The following is a 26,467-nucleotide window of genomic DNA, read 5'->3' on the forward strand; positions in this document are numbered from 1 at the left end:
ATACTAATTATTACCGTTTGTAAGTACTATTACACCCGATGACTTGCTGTGGGTCAGCCATATTACACTAATGTTAAAAAAGCACAATAATAAAATATGTCGATTTTTCTCATTAATACGATTAAAAATCCGTATTAAGCGTGGGAAAAGTGTTATTGAGTCGGAAAATTCATCGAATACTTCGAAAATAGTAGCGATTGGCGAGTAAGGAAAAATGTGTATCGCTATTTACTATAATACTAATATATTACACACTACGATCGATGGCGAGGGTTTTTGTGTCGCAGATACTATGTTTAGAATTCTCGAAATTATTATTATAAATTATAATAATGATACTTCGAAGTAAGGTCATGTCAAATAGGGTTTGTACTCCCAGAATTTTCCGGGAACAAAAGTATTCCTGGTAATTTTCAAAGAGTCCTGTACATTGCTCCCGGAAATACAAAACAATTAAAATGTATATTATTTGTAAGTATATATGTATTTTTTTTTTTTAGTACAATATTTAACTGCTTTATAAGTTTCAATTAAATGCTATTTAAGATATTATTATGTGAATTAAATAAAAGTGATTCGTTCTTATGTAATATAATTTAACTATTACTATTGAATTCGGTTGATTTCATAAACGTATTTAATCTGTATGATAAGAACACTGTGTCACTGTATACGTATATTATCATAGAATAAACCGTTATTATGTAGTAAAATCGCTAAAACCACTCCACCGTGATAAACAAAATGTAGGTGTTACAATTTACTATTTATCAATAAATTGTTTATCTTGTCTTTATTTTTAACTCAGTAATTTATATTGATGTAGCATACTAGCTTATAAACATAATACATTTCAAATCATTTAAATGATAGTCGTTTCACTCGTTTCTTTTTTGTTTTCATTATTTTTAAAGGGTACCTAAGTTGTGTGCGTTTTTCGATGCTAATCTTTTATATTCAATTATATAGTTTGCAATATATTTGTAGGAAAAAAGTGCTTCAACAATCTATTTCTAGCGAATCTGTGTAACTTTGGCTTCGGGGGCTAAAGAATTTTGTATGAATTTCAAAACATTTTCAAATGATCACAGAACTATCACGCTTTATATTTGCCAAAAAGAAAAAAAATCAAAAAAGTTAATTTAAGCTGTATTCAGACCCGTAGCAACGGGGGAGGGGCGTTGCCCCCCAAAAAATATTAAAAATATTAGAAAGATATTGTTTTTATATATAATGCTCTCCCCAAAAGTTTGCTCTGTCCCACCTGAATATTTGATCTGGCTACGGGCCTGGCTGTATTTATCATTTTTTCTGGTAGTCTTATACGCTCATACTTCTTCTCTCCCGAACATCGTAATTAGACTGTAGTCCAAAATAGAAAATTATCCTTTAAGCTCAAAAATATTCGGCTGACTTATGACTTATGAGAGCATCTCTGTAATAATTTACAAACATTGGGTGTATTTTACAGACGATTTCCTCACTAGGTACGTCTTATAATATTTACGTTTACTACACACGTATAATATAATATAATATTATGTATGTTACACCTATCTAGTATAGTGGTTCTGGTGAAATCAATAGCGGACGTCCATTTGTATCACATCGTCTTTTCGCTCTCGTAATTTATACACGATTGATTTTTAATTTCGTTTAGCGTCATGTACTGCCACGGTCTATGGAAAATTAAAAAAAAAAAAAATCAAAACCTAACCGCAATACCTTTACCTATATAGTCACTGTTACAAAATATTATAGAAATAATGATTTAAGACTGAATCTGACTGGGTACACGAGCTCGGTGATATTGACATGTCTCTGACCAAAAGTCAATAACAACTTTATTGTTCCACGTAAAATCACTATACGTATGTTTACACGTCCTTCGTCGCTTTAGGTATAAACACAAATCTCTATATTAAACGCCAGTGTGCAGACTGGTGCGGGAGACACGTATTTCTTTAATATTTCTCGCCATCAACACTTCACATTTAATGCCTATTACGATAATGGGTCCATTAATATAATACAGTTTTGAAAGTTTCACGGTAACCGCGACGTTTACGGGTGACGACGATGCTCGACTAACCGCCACGTGCATATTATAGTTTTCATATTAGATTATAAACTGTGATATTAACATATTATTTACATACACATCATAGACTGCGCCGTACTTTATTTAGCGTAAACGAACGCGCTTTTAGATTCATTTTGGCTTAAAAATGTAACGATACGGTTTTTGTCCAAACGGCAGAATGTATATAATATACCATATAACATATAATATATTATATCAGTAACGGTAATAATGATAATATTTACAAGTCATAATGCCAAAATTATTATTTTTTAATCCATATGCTCACGTCTCACACGAATTAAATTTCAGCTCTGCCGTGTCGTAAAAATGCCGTATTGTAGGTATAGCACATAATGTAATAACATAGACATTTACGAACGTCGAAACGTTCAACATTATAATATTTTCGGTCATAATAATTATACGCGCTGTATAAACTATATAAACGGATCTATATATATATATATAATATGTAGTTATAATATAAAGGCGTTATAAGCATTACCGTCGTTATTACGTCGGCACTCGCTAAATAAGTTTTTAATATCGCGGTTACGACCCGTTTCATTCTAAACCGATATTTTACGGTAAAATGTGATCGTAAACTATATATATTATATATGCTATTTTTATTAAAACTGATATCCTCTATTGTATAATGGCGGTCACCGCCGCCGAGAAATTAGTCATTTGAATGCTATATCTGTTGTTTTTATTTATGAAGGATGTGTTTTTTTTAACCAGTTATCGTGACGAGTAACAATATTTCAGTTGTTTTGATATTGTCAATACCTACGTAATATTTAAAGGTCGCAAAAAAAAAAAAAAAATCACGAGAAAATAAAATACAGTAAAATTGTATACAATAATATTACATTTGTCTGTATAATATTATAATAATACTTAATATACAATATTCAATATAATATAAACTCCAAAATAATAAAAATAAAAAAACCGCACGTCTTCATTCGTTGTTGGGTCGTCGTTTGTCGAAAGCAAATATTATGTATGAATTTATAATGTTCAACAATAAATAATATTTGTTATACCGTATTATTTTAATATAGTTTGATATTATATTATATGCAACGTTCATTTTAATCGCTTGATTGTATAATGGCCTTTTATGGCACGCGTACGATATAATATTTCCGAATTCTGTCGTGAAATAATAACAGTCGACAGCAGCTGTCGTGTACCGACGGACATTATCTATCTATTATTCATTCATCTTCTGAATTCCAGTATAACTGCACACCGGAGTTGATTGTTTTGATTCCTCCGATGCCGTCGACATTTGCATATAATGTTATAATTCAATCATAAACTTTTGATCTCTCATCTCTGCGCTGTCAAACTTTCGCCCGTATATCGTTCGGTCCACATTAAAGATAAAGCCAACCGAGCCCAGCGGAGGGTCTACCGCACATCAAAACGACTGTCCTTAAAATCAAAAGACAGAGGGCACGACCGTACGGTAAGGATCCGGTTGCCCGCAAGCCTATATTATATTATCTAACTAAATACGACGTATATCTCAAAGCGTCATGGAACTAACAATAACAGTAACTTTACATTCGTCTCCGGCGACTTCTTTGTTTCCGTTTAAAACTCGCAAATATAGAGCGAAACGTATATTATTATACAACAGTACGTCATTTTGTCTGTCGGTCGGGCCCCGTTTTAAGTTTCGAATGCACTTCCTGCGACGCACTGTCAACCCGACGTCAACGTAAAAACGTTTTTACCTGAATCACGTCGTCGACGCGTTCGTCTGCCCGTCACTCGGACGAGTGTCCGAAATCGAGGAAGAGTTTTGGCGAGGAAAAGAGAAATGCTTTTTTTTTACCGAAATTTTTCACTTTATCTACGGGAATAACCTTGTCGCGGCATATACACAACTCTTGTATATGTAAATCCGGCCATTCTGATGAAATTCCGCGAAAAAAAACGTCGAGACGTATTGCAGGATAAGAGTGATATCCCGTGCATTAGCATACGAAATGAACGCATTGAATTGAGATGCTATATATATAAATGTATATATATATATATATATATTATAAACGGATAAAAGAATTTCTCGGTAAACAGCAGACAAATGACGTGAAATTCGCAACAGACGAATAAAATGGCTGTTTAAATTAAAATGTTTCCTAAACGCATTAAACTCTATATAATACACACTGAATCGTGTGTGGTCACTAATCTTATTATATTATTATATTAAACTGAGCGTGCCTTGATTAATAACCTCTACAGTCATCGAGAAAAAAATATAATAACTTACCACCAGGTCACTGTTGCAGATTTATGTGAAAATGTCTGTTTTTACCCATATTATATTATAAACTTCCATACATTATCACTCACACATTATTATTAATATTATTACGATATTATAATATGATATAATAATATATCGTTAAAATGTTTACAGCTCAAACAGTTATTAAAACTATGTATGGTACGAGTGCGATGTTAGTAAAAATAGCCTATTATATTTTGTAGCTATTATATAGCTTTAATAGCTGTGAGCCACGACATATTGGAATATATTATATACAATAATACGCAACGAAACTATTAAAGCTTAAAAGTTTATCTATATAATATTAATAAAATGTATATGTGTTGTAACCTTAGGAATTCCAAACAAACTGCTATATTCTTATAATAATAATTATTTTAATTTATATCAAAACACATATATTTTTTTTTTTATATGGAACTGCAGTTATAATGATATATTATATTTAGATACGCAGAAAATGAATACTTATCTGAAATTATAAACAATCACTAAACATTTAACGAGTCTCACTGAGTTTATGATTCCATAAAATATATACAATTTATAGTGTCTCATGATTTTTCCATTAAATTAATACCTACATTCTGTGTGCAACATTGCAAAAATATTATAAAAGGTTAAGGTTATCTTATTATTTCGCTGCTTATTAATTATAGATGCCCTACTTATTAAATTAAATAGGAAGTCACTTTCATGTGTAAAAATTTACAATATTAGTTTGATAAACAATACCTCAAAATAATATTGATTTAAAACTTTCATTAACACTTATAAATATTATTTTTTTTTTAAAGATATTACAATTTATTATTCTTGCTTCACAGTTCGGTGCTTCAATCGTCTCCTAGACACAGATTTTAGAAGTGTGATGACTTAAACTCGTGTCTGTTATAGTATAGCCTATATTTTATTTTTAGATACAACTATGGACAATACGATTGAAACGCAAAATATTTTGAAAACCAATGGTTTTATTATGAAAATGTTCTAATTTCACTTCAACTAGTAAATACCATATTCCACATTAAACCCAAGCTATAATAAATTATCAACTGTAAAAATATTATTGAAACGCCTGTTTTTATTTTGTCTTTAATAACAAAAAATTAAAAAAAAAACATAAACTTTTGAAGTTAACATTTGATTTTTAATTTATCAGTTTAATAACATCAAATACAATTTGAAAAAAAAAATCGAATTGTGTGTTTTTACCTTTGGTTATGATTTTACAAAATATAATAAAATTAATTTTAAAAAAAGCCACTGTGAAAATATATGTGTACATTTTCCATTAAATTATTGTATTTAAAATCAATAAAAGCTTTTGGAATTTTTTCGCTGAACTAAGTGTTTTCAAGTTATATGAAATTCAACTATTTCGAGAATATTGTCAATTTCAACGATATAGTATTTCTTTTAGTAGGTATTTAGGTTCAATAAGAATACGAATGCCAAAACTGTTATAATTTATAAATTATAATACTATTACAATTTGTATTATAATTTATAATACATTTAAATTATTAAAATACAATGTTATATTTTTTCCCTGAAAGTAATTAGTATCGGTGCAATGTTAGTATTTTGTTTTCAGAAGTCAAAAACATGTAATTCTAAAGTATAAGAAAGGAAATATTTCAATCTTTTAAAATATTCTAAATATAATATAATATTTTTATGTATTACGAATTCTTAGTAATAAAAAAATAATAATGTAAAATAAAAATACATTGAAATCTTTTTACAACACGTTAATAACAATTTTACTTTTGTAAAATATTTTGTTAATTATTTCCTTCACATCTTTGGTTTGTAAGTAGAAACAACTTTTCTTTGTAATATTTTTTATTACTTGCAGTGAAAAAAATGTGGTAGCAGAATACAAACTTACATTCTTACCCAGTGGGAACCCGTTGCTGATTACGCTAACAACTGCTGTTGAATACTTTTTAAAGTTTTCAAGACCTTTTATACTACACTCTGAAAGAAAGTAGGTAATACCTTTATTCTACTAGTAAAATAAATGTATTTCATTTTTATTATCAAGCATACATAATATTATAATTATTTCTTTTATTAATTTTTCAAAATAATTATTTTATCTTAATTCGGCTTATTGTGTAACAACATCAACATTATGTGCACGTATTTGGTTTAATGAATAATAATACAGTACTCATTGAAAAAAGCAGTGAACTGCTAACTCGTGTCACAAATACGAACTGTCGTTTAAATCAATAATAAGTAGCAATTATATTTATGCAGTGGAGTATTCAAAAGTTTTCAAAGGGAGGGACGTGATTTTATTTATAACAGTTAGAATGATAAAAAAATATTATTACTTTATTAAAATGTATTATTTATGTATAAAATATGAACTTGGTTCAAAGGAGAGAGATTGAACCCTATACCCTACCCTTCCTACCATAAATATGAAACTGGCTGTGATACATGTACTGTTAGTGTTTGTCAAAACACATTTTATATCACATAATGCACAAAGTGCTTCTCCAACCATGTTCATTACCATTTTTCCTTCAATGGTGCATTTATTCAAATTCTGATTTTTGGATTATTCAAGTATAACCTACCTAAGAGTCATATTTTAAAATACTTAGATTTTTTATACGATTTAAGAAGTAGATACAAACGTTTATTTAAAATGTTTAATTTAATTTTTAAGTAGATTAATAATAGTTATTATGTTGGAAATGTTGATGTAATAAAGTCTAAATTCTAACAGATTATTTTTGAGTAATTTAACTCTTTGTATAATAATTGAGGATAATATAATAGATCCACGATAATACGATAATGATAGGGTTTGGTGATTATAATATCATAGTAATAAGATATATTTTAGTATATTAAAATTTTAAAATTTGCAAAAATATTCTGAGTAAAATTAATTAGTTCTATAGAAACATAGATTATTGATTAAACATTACGTTTATTTTATATTGTACATACAACTATTGTTAAGGACTTGTAGGTATCTTTAGTATATACATTTCAATAACTCCAAAATTTAATTTAAATATAATACTAACATTTTTAAAAATATTTCTTTAAAAATTATTTACAGTACAACAAAATGGTGGTTCTCTTTTTAAAAATGAAGCTTATATTATTACCACAGAATATTCTTTATTGTATAAATAATAAAAATGTTAAGTATTTAAAAATATGATCTCAACGTTAACTATATATATATATATATTATATATATATATAAATCTTTTAATTCAAAACTCAGAATTTAAATATAAATAATATAAATACCTATTATAAAAGATAAAATTGTGATGGGTATGCTGATAAATCACCCGAAATTCTATATATGAACTGTAAAAAAATATTATTAGTATGACGACAGTTTGTCGTATACTTAAGTAATTTCGGTCGTGTTTCGACAAGCGTTTCTAAATATCTCGGTAAAGCCAACATAGCAAAGTCCAAGGCGTGCATCTTATTTTCCGGGTGTTATCGCGTAAACTACTTACTGTCACCCTAAATTATGGATGCCTTCTTATAATCTAGTCAAATAACACTTTGAAACAACAAGCAAATTTTAGAATTACAATATAATATATTAGACTATATTATTCAGGCAACAGGTTATCATCGTATATTAAATGAGATTCGAACGCAAAAAAGCAAAATCTGTGCAAAATCAAACGAGATTAAAACGAGTCATTGGTACACAATTGAAAACTGTATTTATTATTTAAGTACACATAGTCATGTAGATAGATATACTTACTTATACATTTTGATAATTTACTCTTATACGGTATATTTACATAGTTTTCAGGAACGAGCCTCGAGAACATAGCTTAATAACAGGACCGTTATAAATAACGTAATGGACCCAGTCAGACGATAAATCATATTATTATAACCATTAAGCGTTTTAGTGGATTTTTGTGAAATTTTGGAATTTACTGCGCGTCGTACCCGTTCCGGTTCATTGGGCGCAGTGTTTATAATTACAAAACCTTATAAAACGTATACGCTTTTAATCGATAAGCAACGTCTCTAAGCTATGATAGAAAATAAAATACAACAAAACTCGTCTTTTAATTTATCAGTTTAAACTTTAAGGTTGACATAGTTGTGGGACAAAATTCGTTTAACGCGACAAAAACTAATTGATACACACATTTCGACAATGAAAAAAACAAATTACTCGGAAATTTGATTGAAAACTATGGTAGAAATAATATATTGGTGAAATACAAAATTATTTTCTTATTCATTTGTGCTATCCACCAGTAAAAATTAAGCAATTAAAAACAAATCTAATTTTCGAAATCACTTGCGTACAATTGTAGACCCAATATCAGCTGTGTGGTAAATGCCACGATTGTTTTATTGGTTAAAAAATATTGGAACTATTGTGAGTGATTTACAGCAATCGTTTTGCATTGTTTTACAGATTAGGAACATAATTTACCGTTATAAAATACAAATATTCTTAATTAGTAGGTAAGTTCATAATATAAACTATAATGATCAGTTTAGATTGTAGTATAATTTTATAGTTTAATGTGTAAATTATAAGTGACAACGTATTTTATGTAAAATGAGATAGTAAAGCAAAATAATGTTATTCCATCACTATGTATTATAATTATTTTCATTTTGAATAATGCTAACCTTTAAAGATAATTGCATGTAGCCAATCTTATAACTATTGATTTTAATAAACTAATTTTTATTATTTTAAAGTTTCAGCTTTATAATATTCTTGATTACTAATTAATTAATGAATTTTATAATAATATAATAAAATATTTTATTTTGAACGTTTTGTGCTATTTATTAAAAAAACCTTAACTAATGGAAACAACTAAAAGTAATTATGATACTTAATGTTTAAAATCCAAACGGTATAGTTTATGTTGAAATTATGTATAATACTTCATCAATATTTACATTTAATTGGAGAAAAGCACTGTTTACAATATCTTTTACCATAAATTATAATAACTATAATACTTATATAGTAAATAAATACAGATATATACTTTAAATTTTATAATGTAATAAATATTAAATTATACATATTTAATATGGAAATAAACTTAAAATTCAATTATATATAGACCTAAAAATAATGTTTCAGACTTTTAATTCTAAAAGCAAATATACAAGTATTTTAAATAATTCTATATGTGTGTTCAAACCTTCAAACTTATATACTTTTAAATAAATAATCAATTTATTAATGTAGCAATTAAATTTAAAATTCAACTATATAGACTAGATATTGAAACAAAAATATGAAATATTAGTAAAAAAAAATAAAGTGATCCAAATCCAGTCTCAAAAAATGGGATGTCTGCAATCAATAAAAATATTTTACTTTACTGCGTACCTATGCGCGGATAAAAATGTTTAAGAACTTAAAAATAAATTTGATATCGGAGTATGAGTATTTAAATTTTTTCTATCTAATAAAATAGACGGTAAATTCCGAATAAAATGCAAGATATTCAGCTGAAAAAAATCTTGTTATGTACTTTTATAGTTAAAACACAATCAAAAGAAGAAAGAAAATACAAATATTGAAATATTACATATTTTCTGAATTAAAGAATAGATACAAATATTTAAATATATAATTATTATTAAATACACCTATAAATTAATTAGGACGATATAGGTCCTTTAGTAGTCTTCAGATTCCATATTCACTTATTCACTGTAACGATTTATTTATATCCTTAACTTTTGGAATTATATTGTTTTATATTATATTTGTTTGTTATGAAAATTTCTAAAACGTAAATATTGTAATCGATTTGCACCTACCATAAGGAAAAAATATATTTTTTATCTAGCTTTAGTTTGCCGAAATATAAAAATAATATTACTGCGGTAAATGTTCCCATTAGTTACACGGTAGTTTTATAATGTTGCAAGTGTCGTTGACTATAGTAACATTAATTATTCAATCGATATCAATACATCACACTCTATTTTGCTATTTAATGTATATTTTAACTCAAAACAGCTAGTAATAGGCAATAGCACTTCAGGTATGCTATTCATATTCCATGTATACACCTGAATTATGTAATATTATATATTATACTTACTCAAAATTTACACAAATAACATTTTACTCTATGATTTGGCTCGATTCCATCAATAAATAATATGGAAATACGAGTTAATATAACTTAATTATAATAACTTTTTAAACCCCCACGTAAGGCTTTTCAGAAAAGAGATTTTTCAATAATTAGGTATTTTGGCTAATTTTATCATCAACTTAACATTATGTAATTAATCAATAATATATATACAAAAAAAAAAAATTATACAACCTGTGTTATTATCGTAGACATACTTAATAACTATTATAGGTAATAGGTAACATATTTAATTAATTATAATAAATAAGTAATAGTATAAGTTCGGTTTATGAAATAATTTCAACGGACTCACTACACTTGAAGTAGGTAATGTATATTCATATTCTGAATATCACCTATTGATACACTTTTATAATATACCTATCGTATAGTATAGTATATCGTATTATTAATTAATGTGTTGTAAATATCTTTCCTTAAATTAAAATAAATCAAAAAAATAGAAACTCCATTCACCATTGGTTACACACCTATACTTATATTCAAAATAAAAATAAAATTATATGATTAATGACACTAGTAAAGACGTATCATAATCAAATTTTTTATATGAAAATATAATTTTATATAATATTGGATTTTATAAGAGAATATAGGTTATAAAAGAAAAAGTAATACCTACATAAAAGGGCTTTTTTGAAGTATACTATAGTTTCTGTAAGTCGTTGTAATCAAATAGTGCAAAAGTAGGTGCTCAAAAAACTGAATAGTATAAATGGGGATTCACAATTTAATTTCGTACGACTTCCTTTAAAAACAAACTAAAAATAGGTAAAAAAAAAAAAAACCAAAAAAAAAAAACGAAAAGCGAAACACTACCAAAAAAAAAAAAAAAACATTAAATGGATTTACTGTAAGAACTCTATTATGTTGTCAAAACAAAACTCCTAAGAAATGAAAATAATATCTTTTTAGGATTTTTCTTAATAACTTTTTTTTTTTGAGATGAATTTATTGTTGAAGATTTAAATTGAAAACCTAAGTTAGCAATTGAATAACATTTTAAATTTTGAATTTATACTACAAATAATAAATACACTAATGAACTGTACTTTTAGAACAAAATGTTGTTTGATTGGCGTATTTCATAAAATTATTATCGTATTTAACGTTCAACAAGTGAAAAAAAAAAATAATAATAATACAAATTAGTGATAATGATTGACAGTTAAATTAAAATAATATTATATGTATAGGTATTAGTGAATTGTAACAACAATAAAAAAAGGAATACATTTATGAAGTATCCGGTCTTTAATAAATTACTATAAAAAAATATAATTCAATTATTATTATCGTAAAGGAAAATAATAATAATATTTAAACCACATTATACGGTTGTTTAATGCTATTGAATTTGTGTAAACAAAGTAACATATTATATTATTATACTCGGGGGCGACCTTAATTCTTGAGTTTAATATCGAGTTACGGTTAATCTCACTAGCTTATCTGCATTGTGCAGTCACTGCAATAAGACATGACCGCGCTGTAATGATATTGACGATAATGATATTATTAATAATAATAACATGGTAATTATCGATTAGCAAGGCATAGGTAAATAATAATTTTACACAGACTTAAGCTTGTCGTGTAATTCCGACCAAACGCTATCCACTTAATTACTCATATAAGTATAATGTCCAACGACATGTAGATACTCGCACTGTAGTTACGTATCTATTTATCGTAACAAATTTTCCTAAATATTATGTTATTTTATAACAGTGTTTTAATATGCACAACGACAAACAATTATGTTAATGTAAGAATATATGATCGCATAATAATCATTACGATAATAAATTATAAGACTTATTAAATTATTATATATAGATAGAAACGTTATTATTATGATATACCTAATTGTAAAGAATAATATTTTACCAAAAAACACACTGCGCTGCACGGTCACTATACAGTGTCGATGAACTCATTGACACACGTACGAGCGATTACACGTTACCTAGTAAAATTATAATTATTAAAACTATAGATGAATAATGATTAATGACGGTTGACAATAATTGCGGAAAACAACACCAGAAAATCGTATATAAAGCGACCGGTCGTGTACGTGGGAGGTAGTATAGCTTTATGTCTTTACGATATTCGATGGATATCGCGTTGATCGATTACATGGAAGAAGATGAGGTGGTTATCGATTTTATCACTGGTCTTGTCGCTCTTGGCGGCCGACCACGCCGTGTCTTCGGGAAAAATTCGTAAGTCTGACAATATAAAAATGATATTACATAAAATTATAAGATTAATTTTAACGTTGTAGTATTTGTTTACGAAAGGAAGCATTGCTGGCGACGAAAAATAATTCTTAAGAAAATATTTTGAAACTCTAATATGAATGCCCACACGCGTTTTCAGTTTTTCACGCCAGTTTTTGGCAGTATAATATTGTATTACTGTTTTAGCTAGTTATGTGTCGCCGTGCAAGAGAAATTCCGACGATTTAAATCAATGCATTGTCAACGCGTGGGAAGCACTCAGGCCCAAGATGGGCGAAGGTAAGCTTATCGTTTTTTATTAAAACAACATTATATATAGGTAGGTAAGTAGATATACTAAAATACATAGCTAATGCATTTCTGTTATACACTTTAAAATAAAATATGTTACCGAACTCATACTAATGTTGTTGTTATTGATAATATTTTTTTCGTTTTTCGTTTTTTGTCTTTAAATAATCCGTTTAATTTTTACTTGAGTACCGATTTATATGTATATATAACGGCGTATAATATATTCGTGCCCGTACGATATTATTTAGAGCTCGGCATTACGTCGAGATGAAGCGCACTAAACGCAAACGCACCGTCGTGACTAAGGGTTTATTTAAAAAAATAAAAACGACAAAAAAAATACTCACGAATTCTTTAAAGTACCAATAAAAATTGCATCAATATTTCATGATTCTAAAATATAGTTTTATTGCTTTGTTTTTTTTTTTTTTTAGGCATTCCCAAACTCAAAATACCTCCTTTAGAACCCTTCTCGATTCCGGAAACGAGTATAGACAGGAGGACAGATTCTCTAGATGTGAAAGCCACCATGACACAGTTAGCAATTATGGGAGTGAACAGCGTAATATTTTCCAAACTAAAGTAAGTCATGTATTATGTAAATACGATTAAATCATTGAAGTTTTTTTTTTTTTTAAATTTAAATATCTGCTTTACTCACAAGTCAATGGTTAATTGATATGATCGTATATATAACTGTATAAATATTATTAATAAACTGCAATTTAATGTAAACCTGATATTGATATGATGGTTTCAAATTAAAAATGCACTGAATATAGGTAGTCGAAAAATCAATCATCAAATAAAAATAATGCTGTTTAATTAAAATTAAAATAAACATTGCTTAGCCATTAGTCAATCGTGTTGAGAAATATAGAATAATAATACAGATATAGTGTATTATATTAAAATAAAAATATGTAGTATAGTAGAACACAACGGTAGTAATGGGGTGAAGTATTGGATTTGGATAACTACAGGAAAACGAATATAAGACAGTATAAAAACAAGTCTTACGTGTTTAATTTGTGTATACATATTATAGAATTTTTTCCTAAGTTAGAACAGATAACATATTATTCCGATATCATTAATATAATAGTGTCCATAGATACATATTATGTTAGTACTGTAGTTTGTAACTGTGCACTGATGAGGTTTCTGCGAAAAAGGTTTCTCGTTATACATACATATTATTACAATAAGGGAAATTGTGCTGCTGCGGTGTACGGTATCGACATAATAAGCCACGTTAACACTTATTTAAATATGTGCTAATGTTGAATATTCATAGTCGAAAAGAAATAGATAAAGAGAAATAGAAATAAAATTCTCGGGTAAAATTAAAAAAAAAAAACTTATAGGTAACAATATTGGGAAAAAATAAATAACCTCGAGCTATAACCGTTGAGATATCGAAATCCGTTTTTCAGTGTGAACCTAACGGATTTGTCGGGATCGGTGAGCCTAGCGTTTGCCGATTTGAACGTGACCACATTATACGTTATGGACGCAATGCTCATGAAAATCGTACCCATGAAAGGGCAAGGAAAATTTAACGGAACCTTAAGTACGTACTAAATAATATTAAAACAATACAATATCTCTTTTCTTCGCCGTCTGCAATTTCTTTGTACGGGTCAAACGCCGTAAATGTATCCGCAAGCGTTATCCACTGTATCGCAATACAGCGGATAACATCGGAAATAGCATAGACTAAAATGTGTGTAAATTTAAATTGAATAATGCACTGTATTCCAGATGACATTAAAGTGAACGTGACCGGAAGAGCGGAATTGAGTCCGAAAAATGAGCGTGGTAACAGTTACCTGAAACTCGTTGAGATTAAATTCAAAGGATTTATTAGCGATGCTAGAGGACGACTAGTGGACACAACTAATAACCCGGAAAATAAGATTTTCGGTGAGTACCCAATACTTGAATGATGTTCAATAATAATATTGAAAACATTTTTTAAATAATTGACATTTTTAATCTTGTATTAATTTTAGTATTAAACCCAAATAAAGTTTATAAGAAATATTGAATAATAATGTTTACATTTTTTTATTTGAACAATAACATTGATTTAATCAAATTTCCTTAATAGAAATCAAATATAATAATAATTGAAACTTTTCTACCATTATCATGGGGGCATTATAAGAATTATTAAGATTTAGTGAAATTACTTGTTAAAAATTGAAATTAAAACTTTTAAAACTTTCGAAATTAATGCACTGTTATTCGTAAACATATTAAAACGCTTTTTATTGTTTTTAATTCATTGAATCGTCGTAATCCGAGGGTCGCGCTTGGAAGATCCCACAGCGTTTTATTTTTTTATCCGTCAATGTCATTGTAATATTATGATGGTTAATGTTTCAGCTGAAACGGCCAACATGTTTTACGATAGTAACAGACGAGGAGTGCTCGACATATTAACGCCGTTTATCGAAGAGTTTTGCGAATCACTCGTCTTGGAATTAGCCAATCAGATACTGTCCACGGTGCCGTTTGAAGAAATGTTCATCGAAGCAGTATCCAAAGAGCCGCTTAAGAAATCAAATAATATTACATCATAATATTGCATTAAGAATACATTCTACAGTTTTAATTACATACATTTTATTATTATACCTTATTTAGTTTTTTTTTTTTTTTTTTGTTGTTCGCGGAGTTCTTGTCGTCGATTAAAAAAAGAATAAACGAACAAACACAATATATTATAAAAAATACATACACGTTTCAACGGTTTATATAAACGGATTTTTTCCCTCGTAAAGGTTTAATTGTAATTTTACTGCGTCGCCGTTGTACCGAAAGGATTACTTTTTTTCTGTTTCAAACGCCGTTTTTGCGTTTGAGCCAAACGCTTACTCCTTGCATATATTACAATACACCGTGGCGAGTAATAAATTGCTTCATTTCTGTTTTCGTTTATTTATTTCCGGTGTCCCCTAAAGGCGCTTCGTCCGTTCTTTTTTCTCGTTGTCCTGTTTATCGTCTATACGGACTACAACTATACATATTATTATAATACAGCCTCCGACGACCTCGGTCTGATTTGTCTCGTTTCGTTCTCTTGGGGACCAATTTCCTGCCACCATGCACCGCGTGCTGTTCAATTTGACGTAATTTAAAGAAAACCTACCGCGCTGAAGTAGTTCCTCGGAAAAAAAAAACCATTCTTTCGTTTAGCGAAATATTCGTCTTTCTCGTATCTTTCCTCCGAATTATGATATGTACACATTCGTGTGCCAAGTGTATAGTGAATGTATATTATGACTATTACGATATATATACATGAAAACTGCTCCAGCTCGGCACTCGTGTTTATCGTTCATGTTAATGCTCACCGAGTTTATTTATTTATTTATTTTTATGAAACCGACCGTATCGCTTTTCTTTATTTTCATTTTCCGTCGTGATCATCATCCTCGTCGTCTTCGTCGTCCTCCTCCTGGCAGCCGCAGGAAACGATACGAGTGCTGCGGCATCGCGCCGCGCGCTACGACGGCGGGCAGGAGACGAGAAATAATATTTTTACGGTCTTTATTTCGGTCGTCGTCCCGCGCTTGACACCCCCCCCCCCCCCCACCACCGCTCAGTCGTGCGAGTACACCTATACGGCGTAGGCGAATAATAAAATGTGAAAATAGTAGACGGGGGAAAACTACGTAAAAACAACAACAATAATAATAATAATAATAATGCATATACATATACGCGCATACGTCGGGCGTCGAGGTGTATCTATATATCTCATGCAGAGGTGTGTCGCAAACGTGTGTGTGTGTGTGTGGGTTTTTATCGACTTGGGTTTTTACGAGTCCACTAGGGGTTAAAAGCGTTTTGAATTATTGAACGGGTGACGTTGAATATCTAAAAAAGAAGAATTCGATTAGTCGTGCGAGCAAAGTCGCATATTTTAATATGTTATATTAACGTCTACATTGCATTACTATTATTATTATTATTATTATTATAATCTCGTGTCGTGTCCGCCGAGATGCAATGTCCCAGTTTCGCCGCCCCGCGTCGTGTTGTACATTACTATATTAGCGCGTATACGCCTCCAGTCGTGTAATTTCAGGTTTGTAATTGTTATTGATTTCCCATCAAACATATGCATTTTCATAACATTTACGGTTAAACATAAAAACGAGATTACTATACATACTTCGTTTTATTTCCAATATATAATAATATATAGGTGTGGCCGGTGCGGGGTATTATAGGTACCTATATGTTGCTTTTCGTGCATCTTATATAAAAACTCCGTCATTTACGACCGTATTAAACGTGCAGTTTTACATCCAAATTATTTTTATATATTTTATTTAGCGATAAAAATTTAAATATCAAATGGACGTATAAATGTATTTTTTTTTCGAAATATTAGATGAGCTACATATAACATATTATATTATATACAATACGATTAGGTATATGACTTAAAATTAAACATTGTGTTCAATTCTAACTCTGTTCTTATAAAATGAACTAATTTATGAGTTTATTAAAATTTAATCAGTTAATAGATTTTATAATGTCCGACTGGAATTCCAGTTATTTATGCAGCATTTCCGTTATTTATTTATTTTTATACCACAGTTAAAATAGTATATTTATTTTTTCATAATTTTATTTCATTACTAATATGTATATACTATATACATTTAAACAATTTTTAATCATCATAATTATATTTTTAACTATGAGAATGCGCTCAAACGAATGCCTTTGAAGCGATTTATTAAAAAGTTATGCATTAAAATTCATGAAAACTATTTTTTAATAACATTTTTTTACTAATCTGCTTATTTTTTTATTGAGTAACCACCTTTTCAAAAATACGCAAGGCATAATATGTGTACGATATACCTAATATTGAAATAAACTATAGGAAGTTTTAAAATAACAACTGTTGTTTTTACCAATGGATACTTTTGTGTAAAACAAATGCATAATTACAATAATCAAACGTTATTAAAGTATATTAACATTACAAACGTATTTGTATGATGCATATTGAATAAATTAACGTGTATAGGTATTACGACGTCGACTTCTGTTTGAAGTTTTTGAAAGTCGATACTGATAATAATAATAGTAATAATTATATGATAATAATTTTACCTATGATGACAAAATATTATGTCAATATAATATTATGTATTATGACACCACATACGGCGATGCTGAAGTGATTGCCTAATAGTACCGGTTAAGGACATCAAGACGTATCTGTCAGATAGGTTTGATTTAAATTTTTAAATTAAATGTATTATTATTATTTAACCTATAGTACTAGCAGTACATTTGTAATTAGCCAAAGTGAATTTTCGATAACTACTACATTTATTACTTAAAAATTATTTAATTACTGACTAGGCTGCTTAAAATATACTTGCACCCTCGCTGATATAATTATAGTTGCAGTTCCGATCTCATATACAATTTTATACATTTTTTAATTTGTGAAAATTATTATTTATATTTTTCAAATATCTATTAAAATCTACCACCACACAAACAGTTATGGCGGTATGCCGTGTGAAAAAATGTAAATCAAATAAATTCGTCACAGCTACCTGCATTCGAGAATATAGGTCTAATATATTGGTGTAAACTATACTACTCTGGTTTACTTAAATTGAATGCACACGGTGAATGCAATCGGTTTTTAACGAAATCCATTATGGTCATAGTTTGTTGTAGATTGTGTAATATCTACTGTTAAAATAATAACCAACGTAGGTTGGTCGATATTTTCATCGAGCGGTTATTAATATAGGTAAACGTGAAATAATTTATTTCGGCGACTCTTGACGTGTCAATGGCACACGGAGTATGACCGGAGAAACTTAGTCCGCAAAAGTTTCCTATAGCGATTACTGGCCGTCGTGTTAAGCAATAATAATATTGTACCACCATCAGAATAATAAAAATAACAATAATAATAACGGCCAAACATAATTTCGTGTACGGCTATTTGTACGATTATCGTGTATTTATCGAAATAACAATAAATAATAATATTAAATAATACGCCGGTGCGTGGCGTGACGTATCGTGCAGAAAGAGATTATGTGTACCTAACCAAGTTCTATACTTCATAATGTGAATAAAATAAAACAAAGTGTTTTGTGCTAAGGTATATACCTATATACACGTGTAGGTAGTTGCGATGCAGCGAACGACTAAATATTGTCGCGGACATCCTACGCTTTTCAGTAAGTTTATTTCTTATTTAGGTCATGAGAAATAATCAAAACGTTAAAAAATAAATATAATAACACGAAAGCTTAACTCTTTGACATATTTAATTACTACCAAAATCGCAACAGTTTATACAATATTATACGGATCGATTAAAATGTTTGAGTTGAATATTCTACGAAAATGACGTTTGTATTATAATATAATATTCTTACACTGCAGTGTGTGCGAAAATGTACTGTATCACAACATTCACAACAGTTATCCACAAACAGTTCTGATTTAATGGCATATATTTTTTTGTTTCTGTTTAAATTATAACGAAATAGCTAGGTTATAATATAAATTATAAAATTAAGTAAAAATCGATCATGTTTAAGTATAGGTGAAATTTACGATATTTGTGAGAATAATATAGTTAGATATATTTTAAATTTTTATCATTAATTAAAAGTTAAATATACAAAATTATATTATTTTGATAGTACCTATAATAAATAAACTATTGGTTAAAATAATAACAAGAATAATAACTACAGTGAATATTTTACTAGGTAATTTAAAAATGTAAGCAATACATTTTAAAGTGATTATTTATTATTTAGGCACTATCGGCTATTAATATGTATAAATTATTTACAAGTTGAATCCAATTTTCTCAAATCAACTTAAATAAACTTTATAAAAAACATCATCTGAATTTGAAATCGTTTCGTATAATATAAAGTTATAAGCTGTACAATAGATGTTATGTTTAAGTGAAGTTTCCATGATCTATTTATCTGAATTTGTGTCGCTTTAAAAATAAATTGCAGTGGTAAGAATTACAATTCATTATTCTGGAACCAATTGTTTGTATACTAAAGAAACCATTATCATTTCGTTATTTTAAAGTAACTTTTACTTAAAATAATTCCTTTTTTCCATGTAAACTCACCTTCAAAAGTGAATTCGTTATAATATGTTTTAATTTGCTTTATTTTCATTTTAATTGATACTTATTAGTTATTCTCATTCCCGTATCCTAGCTAGTATTTAATTGTCAAAGTTCTTCAACAAATATATAGAAAATTTAGTTTAGTCTTTTTTATTACATTTAGAAACTTGAAAATTCTTTTGAAAGAACGCAAAAACATCCTTTCTTAATAAGTAATTACACTATTACAAGTATGAAATTAAATTAATAAAAACATATTTTATTAAAGAATTAATAAATGTTTCAATGAGTAATAAATAAATATATTTACAAGCGGTATAGAGTCAGTTTTCAATACAAACTTGACACTACACAATAATACATTGTTAAATAATCACACAATATTATATACAAGTACTTAAGAGGATATTAACACAATATTTGTTTTATCTCTCAAATACTCAGACCTATGCACAGCACGTAGGCACAACGTATTTGTACAATATCGTCTTTTATGATTTTTTTTAGTATTCTTAGGGTAAAATTACATAAAAAAAATATAAAGAATATAATATTATTAAGGGTTTAAACATTTTAAATAGATACTAAATTGTTTGAGATAATATTTAAAAAGATCAATATGTTAAACTCTTAACAATATTATTCTTTATAATTTCTGTAATTGGTGATTTAACACTAAGTTAAATAATAATTTTTTTTTTTTTTAAGTCTATTGAAGGACATTAAAAAAAAAAATTATTTTGTGTGAATTCGATTTATCTATGTCGTGTGTGTGCCAAAGAAAAAAAAAGAAAAAGTGCGCTGACAATACAAATACAATGGGACAACACATCCGCAATAAGTGTTGTCTTTGTACACGTAGCAAGACAACGTAGCAAATTTATGTAGGTACCAGATTTTTACTACAGTCTGTATACAGTTAATATTGAAGTAGATTCACATGGTAACGAAATTTTTAAGAAAAATACTCACTGTTCTTTAGCTAACAGTTTTTTTGAAATTTTTTATTTTAAAATTAGTTATAACTTATACGCGTATTTAAATTATTTATTGAATTTACGTTACTAACTTTTCACTAAAATAAAATAAAAATAAACTACTCACTCGGATACAGTTTATTTTACTTTGAAAATTCAATAATACGTAAATTAGATCCAACAATAAAATCAATATAATCATTAGTAAGAATCTTGTACTTTAACTGGCTATTTTATTCAGCTGTAATGTTGTTTATCATGTCTTTCAAAAATATAGTGGATATCATTCGATGTGTTTAAATAATTAGTCAAATATTGGTCAATGAAAATAATTGGGATATATATTATAACAATTTCTCTATAATTGCTCTAATAAGCATTTTTCATAAAAATAAAGACCTTGTTAAAAATATGTCACTATTTGATTTCTCTCTCTGGCCCACGCGCAATATACCAAATTTATATTCAGTAGAGCCAACATTATGTTGTCACCTTTATAGTATTAGAGTGAATTAACCCATTATCAAAATTAAAGTTAAGAACATAAGAACATTATCTATGTTCTTATGTTTGTTTTTTTTATTTCAATATTACAATTTTAAAGCTAAACATGAACATTTTTAAATTGTAATATTTTAGAGTGTCTGAGAGAGAGAAAATAAATTACATCCTCTTATTTAAGATACATATTATAGTATAAAGTTAAGGTAACTATATTAATTATATTGTATATCTAGTTAACGTACAATTATATAAATACGTTTTAAATAATTTCAATTTTGTTTAATAAGTATAAACTTATCCAATTTTACATATTATACGATTTTTCGATAATTTTATATCAATCAAGAATATAGTTTAGATTTAAATTTATTAATTCTACCATTGAATTAAATTATAATAAATTATATTATCAAGTTAACTGACATAGTATGAGTATCATAATACGTACTCGAAATTGTAAATCATTGGTTACCATGTAAAAACATGGGGGTCTATTCCCGAATGCCAAGGTATTTTTATTATTATTATTTTTTTTAATGAACTAATATTTTATGTTTGTGAACTATATGAACAATAACGTCCAATCATTCTATATATTTCCGGAAAACAAAAAATTGTATTCCAATAATTTTACATTATATTACTACACGTTAATTAATACAATGCACACTGTATATATTACGTGTAAATAAATCATAAGCTCGTTCATTGTTGTAACACTGAAATGTTTCTAATATAACCTATTTTCAAAAAGTTCAACAAAGTTGAAACCAAAACTTATAAAATACTAAAAATATCATAAACCTCTTAATTTCAATAGTTTATTTTATGGCTTGTGGGTGTAACTCATGGATTAAGATAAAAATAGAAAAGTGATATGAATTTAATACGTTTGTGGATTACAAATAGCTTCTGTTTTCTTACATCAGCTATTATAATAATGTTATATAAATATTTAATGTCATATTATCTTTTTTATTCAAATTTAATTAAATTAATGTTTAAAAATATTAAAATAATTTTTAGGGATCAATTGTCGGAGTAACATTATACATTTTTATAGTATTAAAATGTAAAGAGTGTAAAGAGCTGAGAAGTGGGAAAAGGAGTTTCTCCGAAATATCTGGCAGAAACTTGAAATGTTAATATAAAGCCTTATCAGTCATATTCATCACATAATTTTCAGTATTTTTTTTTAAAACAAAAATCTGAGTATCCATTGCATGAACATTTAGTATATGTACCTTGACCATATATTTTATAATAACGTAATATAAAAATATATTTCAATACTTAAGTCTTATATTGTGATGGAAAATGCAATAATTGAATCTAAATAATTGTTAGCGATGTTTTCCTATGTTTTCGGTGGAATTAAATACGTTATTGTGTCTTGGTACGGGATTACTGGATATTTGAGACGAATTTGATTTTTTTTTTTTTTGTTTTCTTACAGAACACAGAAGTCATAATAAGGGTTTTATAATAAGAACATGCTTTGTTTGAATCTAAACTCGGGCTCCTGAATACAACACATTATGTTTTCCAGAATACATCATAATATTACAATTCTCATCATGCATGTATTGCATGTTATGTAAGTTACATTGTTTTATACTAAACTTTACATCAACAAAGATTTTTATTTTATATTTTTTGTATTTGAAATAGATACTTTTGTATTACTGTGAAATATTTATGAATTCATGTATTATTTTTTTGAAAATTATCTTATGCCATTACGATTTACTAAAGATTATTTTAACATAAAGACCATTCAATATTATTGAGATAATTTTCTTTTATTCATTTTTATCTTCGAAGTTTGAATTACTAAAATAACATAATATTGTCTTTTGGTTTTCATTTGTATGAATATATTAAGTACCTATTAGTTTTTTTTTTTTTAATTAAAAATGATACTGACAAGCATACATTATTATAATATAATAGTGGTTATATTATAATAATTCAAGTTCGTATCTCCTAAAGGCTAAAACATAATTTCATCGTCAGTTACGGAATTAAAAAATGGTCGAATTTATAGCATATAATATTTAATATTTACTTACATATTTTGAAATTTTAAGAATCGATATTGATTTTAACTGGTCACCAAGGTAATTACAATGTTCTATAATAATAATCAAAACTTATAATCATTTTTATAATATTATCTTGAGAACAATAAACAATAATAATTATTGTAATTTAATTATTGGTTTTTAAGTTATTGATAATTATTGTTTTAAATATAATATGTAAAGTAAAATACAATGATTTATACATACAATAATAAAATTTAAATTTATTTTCTATTATATCGATAGATATTTTATAACTATAATAATGTCTTGTTCGTATACTTAGATATAGGGGAGGGGACTTTTTTTAGTATATTGTGTCGTTACGATTTACAAACTGTATTGTCTACTAAATAAATACCATATTGAACTATTAAAGTTTTAAAATTATAGATCGTCAACATAACAAACAACTATTATAACCACAATAAAGTGATCGTTATATTTTTGTATTGTTACATGTGTATAACTATTACAATTGAAGATCTTAAAATACCAAACTCAGTAAAATGGGTTCACATTTGAAAACATTAGATCCATCGAGTTTAGTACACAATGATATAAAGTAACACTAATATTTAATGTTTCGAATAAAATAATAAATATTGATGTATATTGTATGTATAATAATATGATAATTTATTATCTTATATGTATATAAATATTACATCATGTCGCATTCATTTGGTATGGATAAATTGATATTTAAACCTCCCCCATAGATTCCATATATAATTATTAATTATTTATAAAATATTATAGGTGTTAAATTATTAAAGTTATAGTTAGATATCTGAATAATGTGTTGATTTTTTATGTGTAATATGGATGAATTTTATTTATATATTATTATGTTATATTTTTACTATTTGTATTATAGACTATTATGATATTAAACAATTTTATACTACTTGTTTGAAGGTATCTGGAATAGTATCTATGTTATCAAAGTGTTATAATTATTGGTACTCATACATTTGACCAACTAGGTATAGTATTTCATTTATAAAACAATAAAATATCACAAATATTAAAGAGTATGTATTTTTTATTTACTATATAAATTTGAAAAACTTCAAATTATTTTCTAAATTAAATTTAGAGCTGTCCCTTGTTAAAATTGATTTTCGAATGCAATTATATATAAAAATATATGTATAGCATTCCATTAAAAATTCAAAATTATAATACAACACTATAATATGTAGTTATAAAGGTACTCTGTACACCATACAGTTAAACTTGCCCTTTTCTATTGTTATTTTGTAAAAAACATTAATATAATTATAGAGCATTGAATATTAATGGGCGTGATAACTATGGTTGTGGCGTGACGACTGGACTGCTGGGTGTCAGGCGGTGTGTCACAGAAGAAAGGTTTCCCCTTAAAATAATGATAATAAAAACACAATCGAAGTAGTACTTTGATAAAATCTATTTGTTTTTATTTTTTTATACACATTTTATTCGAAAAAATACCAACACGAGAGTATTAAAAATGAATTAAATAGTAATTAAATCTTAAAATGACGTTGCAGGTAGAATTACGAGTATATTATAATATTGTATAAATCGTGACCTTAATATAGGCGTAGCGTGATTGAACCGCGTACGTATGGAGGGGCTGGAATAAAATGTATTTTATAAAATAAAAACACAATACTTTTCTGAACATTTGAAAAATCTTAAATCAATAATACATCCTAGAAATTATTATTTTCACAAATATTGTGTTAAACGATTATGTTCTCCAGTATTTCGTAATTTTTTGTTTAATCATAAAAGTGACTTATCTGTTGTTGTTGAGTGTTATCTTGGGTAAAAACATATTCAATCTTTAAATGAAGATTTAAATTGATGTTCAAATTTAAGTATATAATTATAACTGGTTTTTATTCAATAAGTAGTTGTAAGAAAATAATCCATGTGTATTGATTAAATAGTTTTATCCATATTCTTATCATCGTTTTATACATTTTTTAGGCTCTAAAGTTTGAAGTTCTTGTGTCCGGAGAAATCACAAATGATGTATATTTTTTCCCAAATTGTTTTTTTTTTTGTTTATAGTAGTATAGCTAATATGTATATTGTATATTGTATAATAATTGTATACATAGAATATAACATTAAATAGACGTATTCGGAGCAATATAGGTATACACGTTGAGATCAGCGCCTCGTGTACAAAAATATTATAAGAAACCCATACTCTGGCATATGCATCAGTTGAAAATTGATCCAAATATCAGTTGATACTAATATATACCAATATTTTGGATACACCTATGGGAAATGGCCATATACAAAGTAGGTGCGTATAATATTAAGTGTTTTTTAAAAAATTGAATATGAAAACCCATTAAAAAATAAAAAATATGATTATTACTTATTTTGTATCTTGTTAAACTCGATCATAGTTGTAAGGAATTTATAGGAAATTTAAATACTCGATTATTCGTATAACTGTTAGTTGTTATACACTGATAACTGTTCTTATGAATTGACAGATTGTACTTTCATTTGACGTATATTTATATAATATAATAAATAATAATATTATAAAGGATGATAGTTTTCGTCGTCATTTGTTTTCAAGATTACGTTTCAGACGTAAACAATGGCTTGCGGCT

General features: G+C 27.3%; 1 protein-coding gene across 1 annotated transcript; it reads left to right on the plus strand.

Annotated features, from left to right (window-relative positions):
* Positions 1–6,261: 6,261 nt before the first annotated feature.
* LOC114119883 (uncharacterized) lies at positions 6,262–15,754 on the plus strand. Its single transcript, XM_027981608.2, has 7 exons — positions 6,262–6,393; positions 12,567–12,795; positions 13,000–13,092; positions 13,542–13,689; positions 14,544–14,680; positions 14,872–15,033; positions 15,499–15,754. The coding sequence occupies exons 2-7, from the start codon at positions 12,720–12,722 to the stop codon at positions 15,693–15,695; spliced, it is 813 nt and encodes a 270-aa protein (XP_027837409.1). The 5' UTR covers positions 6,262–6,393; positions 12,567–12,719; the 3' UTR covers positions 15,696–15,754.
* Positions 15,755–26,467: the final 10,713 nt, after the last annotated feature.

Source organism: Aphis gossypii, chromosome 3, assembly GCF_020184175.1.
Source record: "Aphis gossypii isolate Hap1 chromosome 3, ASM2018417v2, whole genome shotgun sequence".
NCBI lineage: Eukaryota > Metazoa > Arthropoda > Insecta > Hemiptera > Aphididae > Aphis > Aphis gossypii.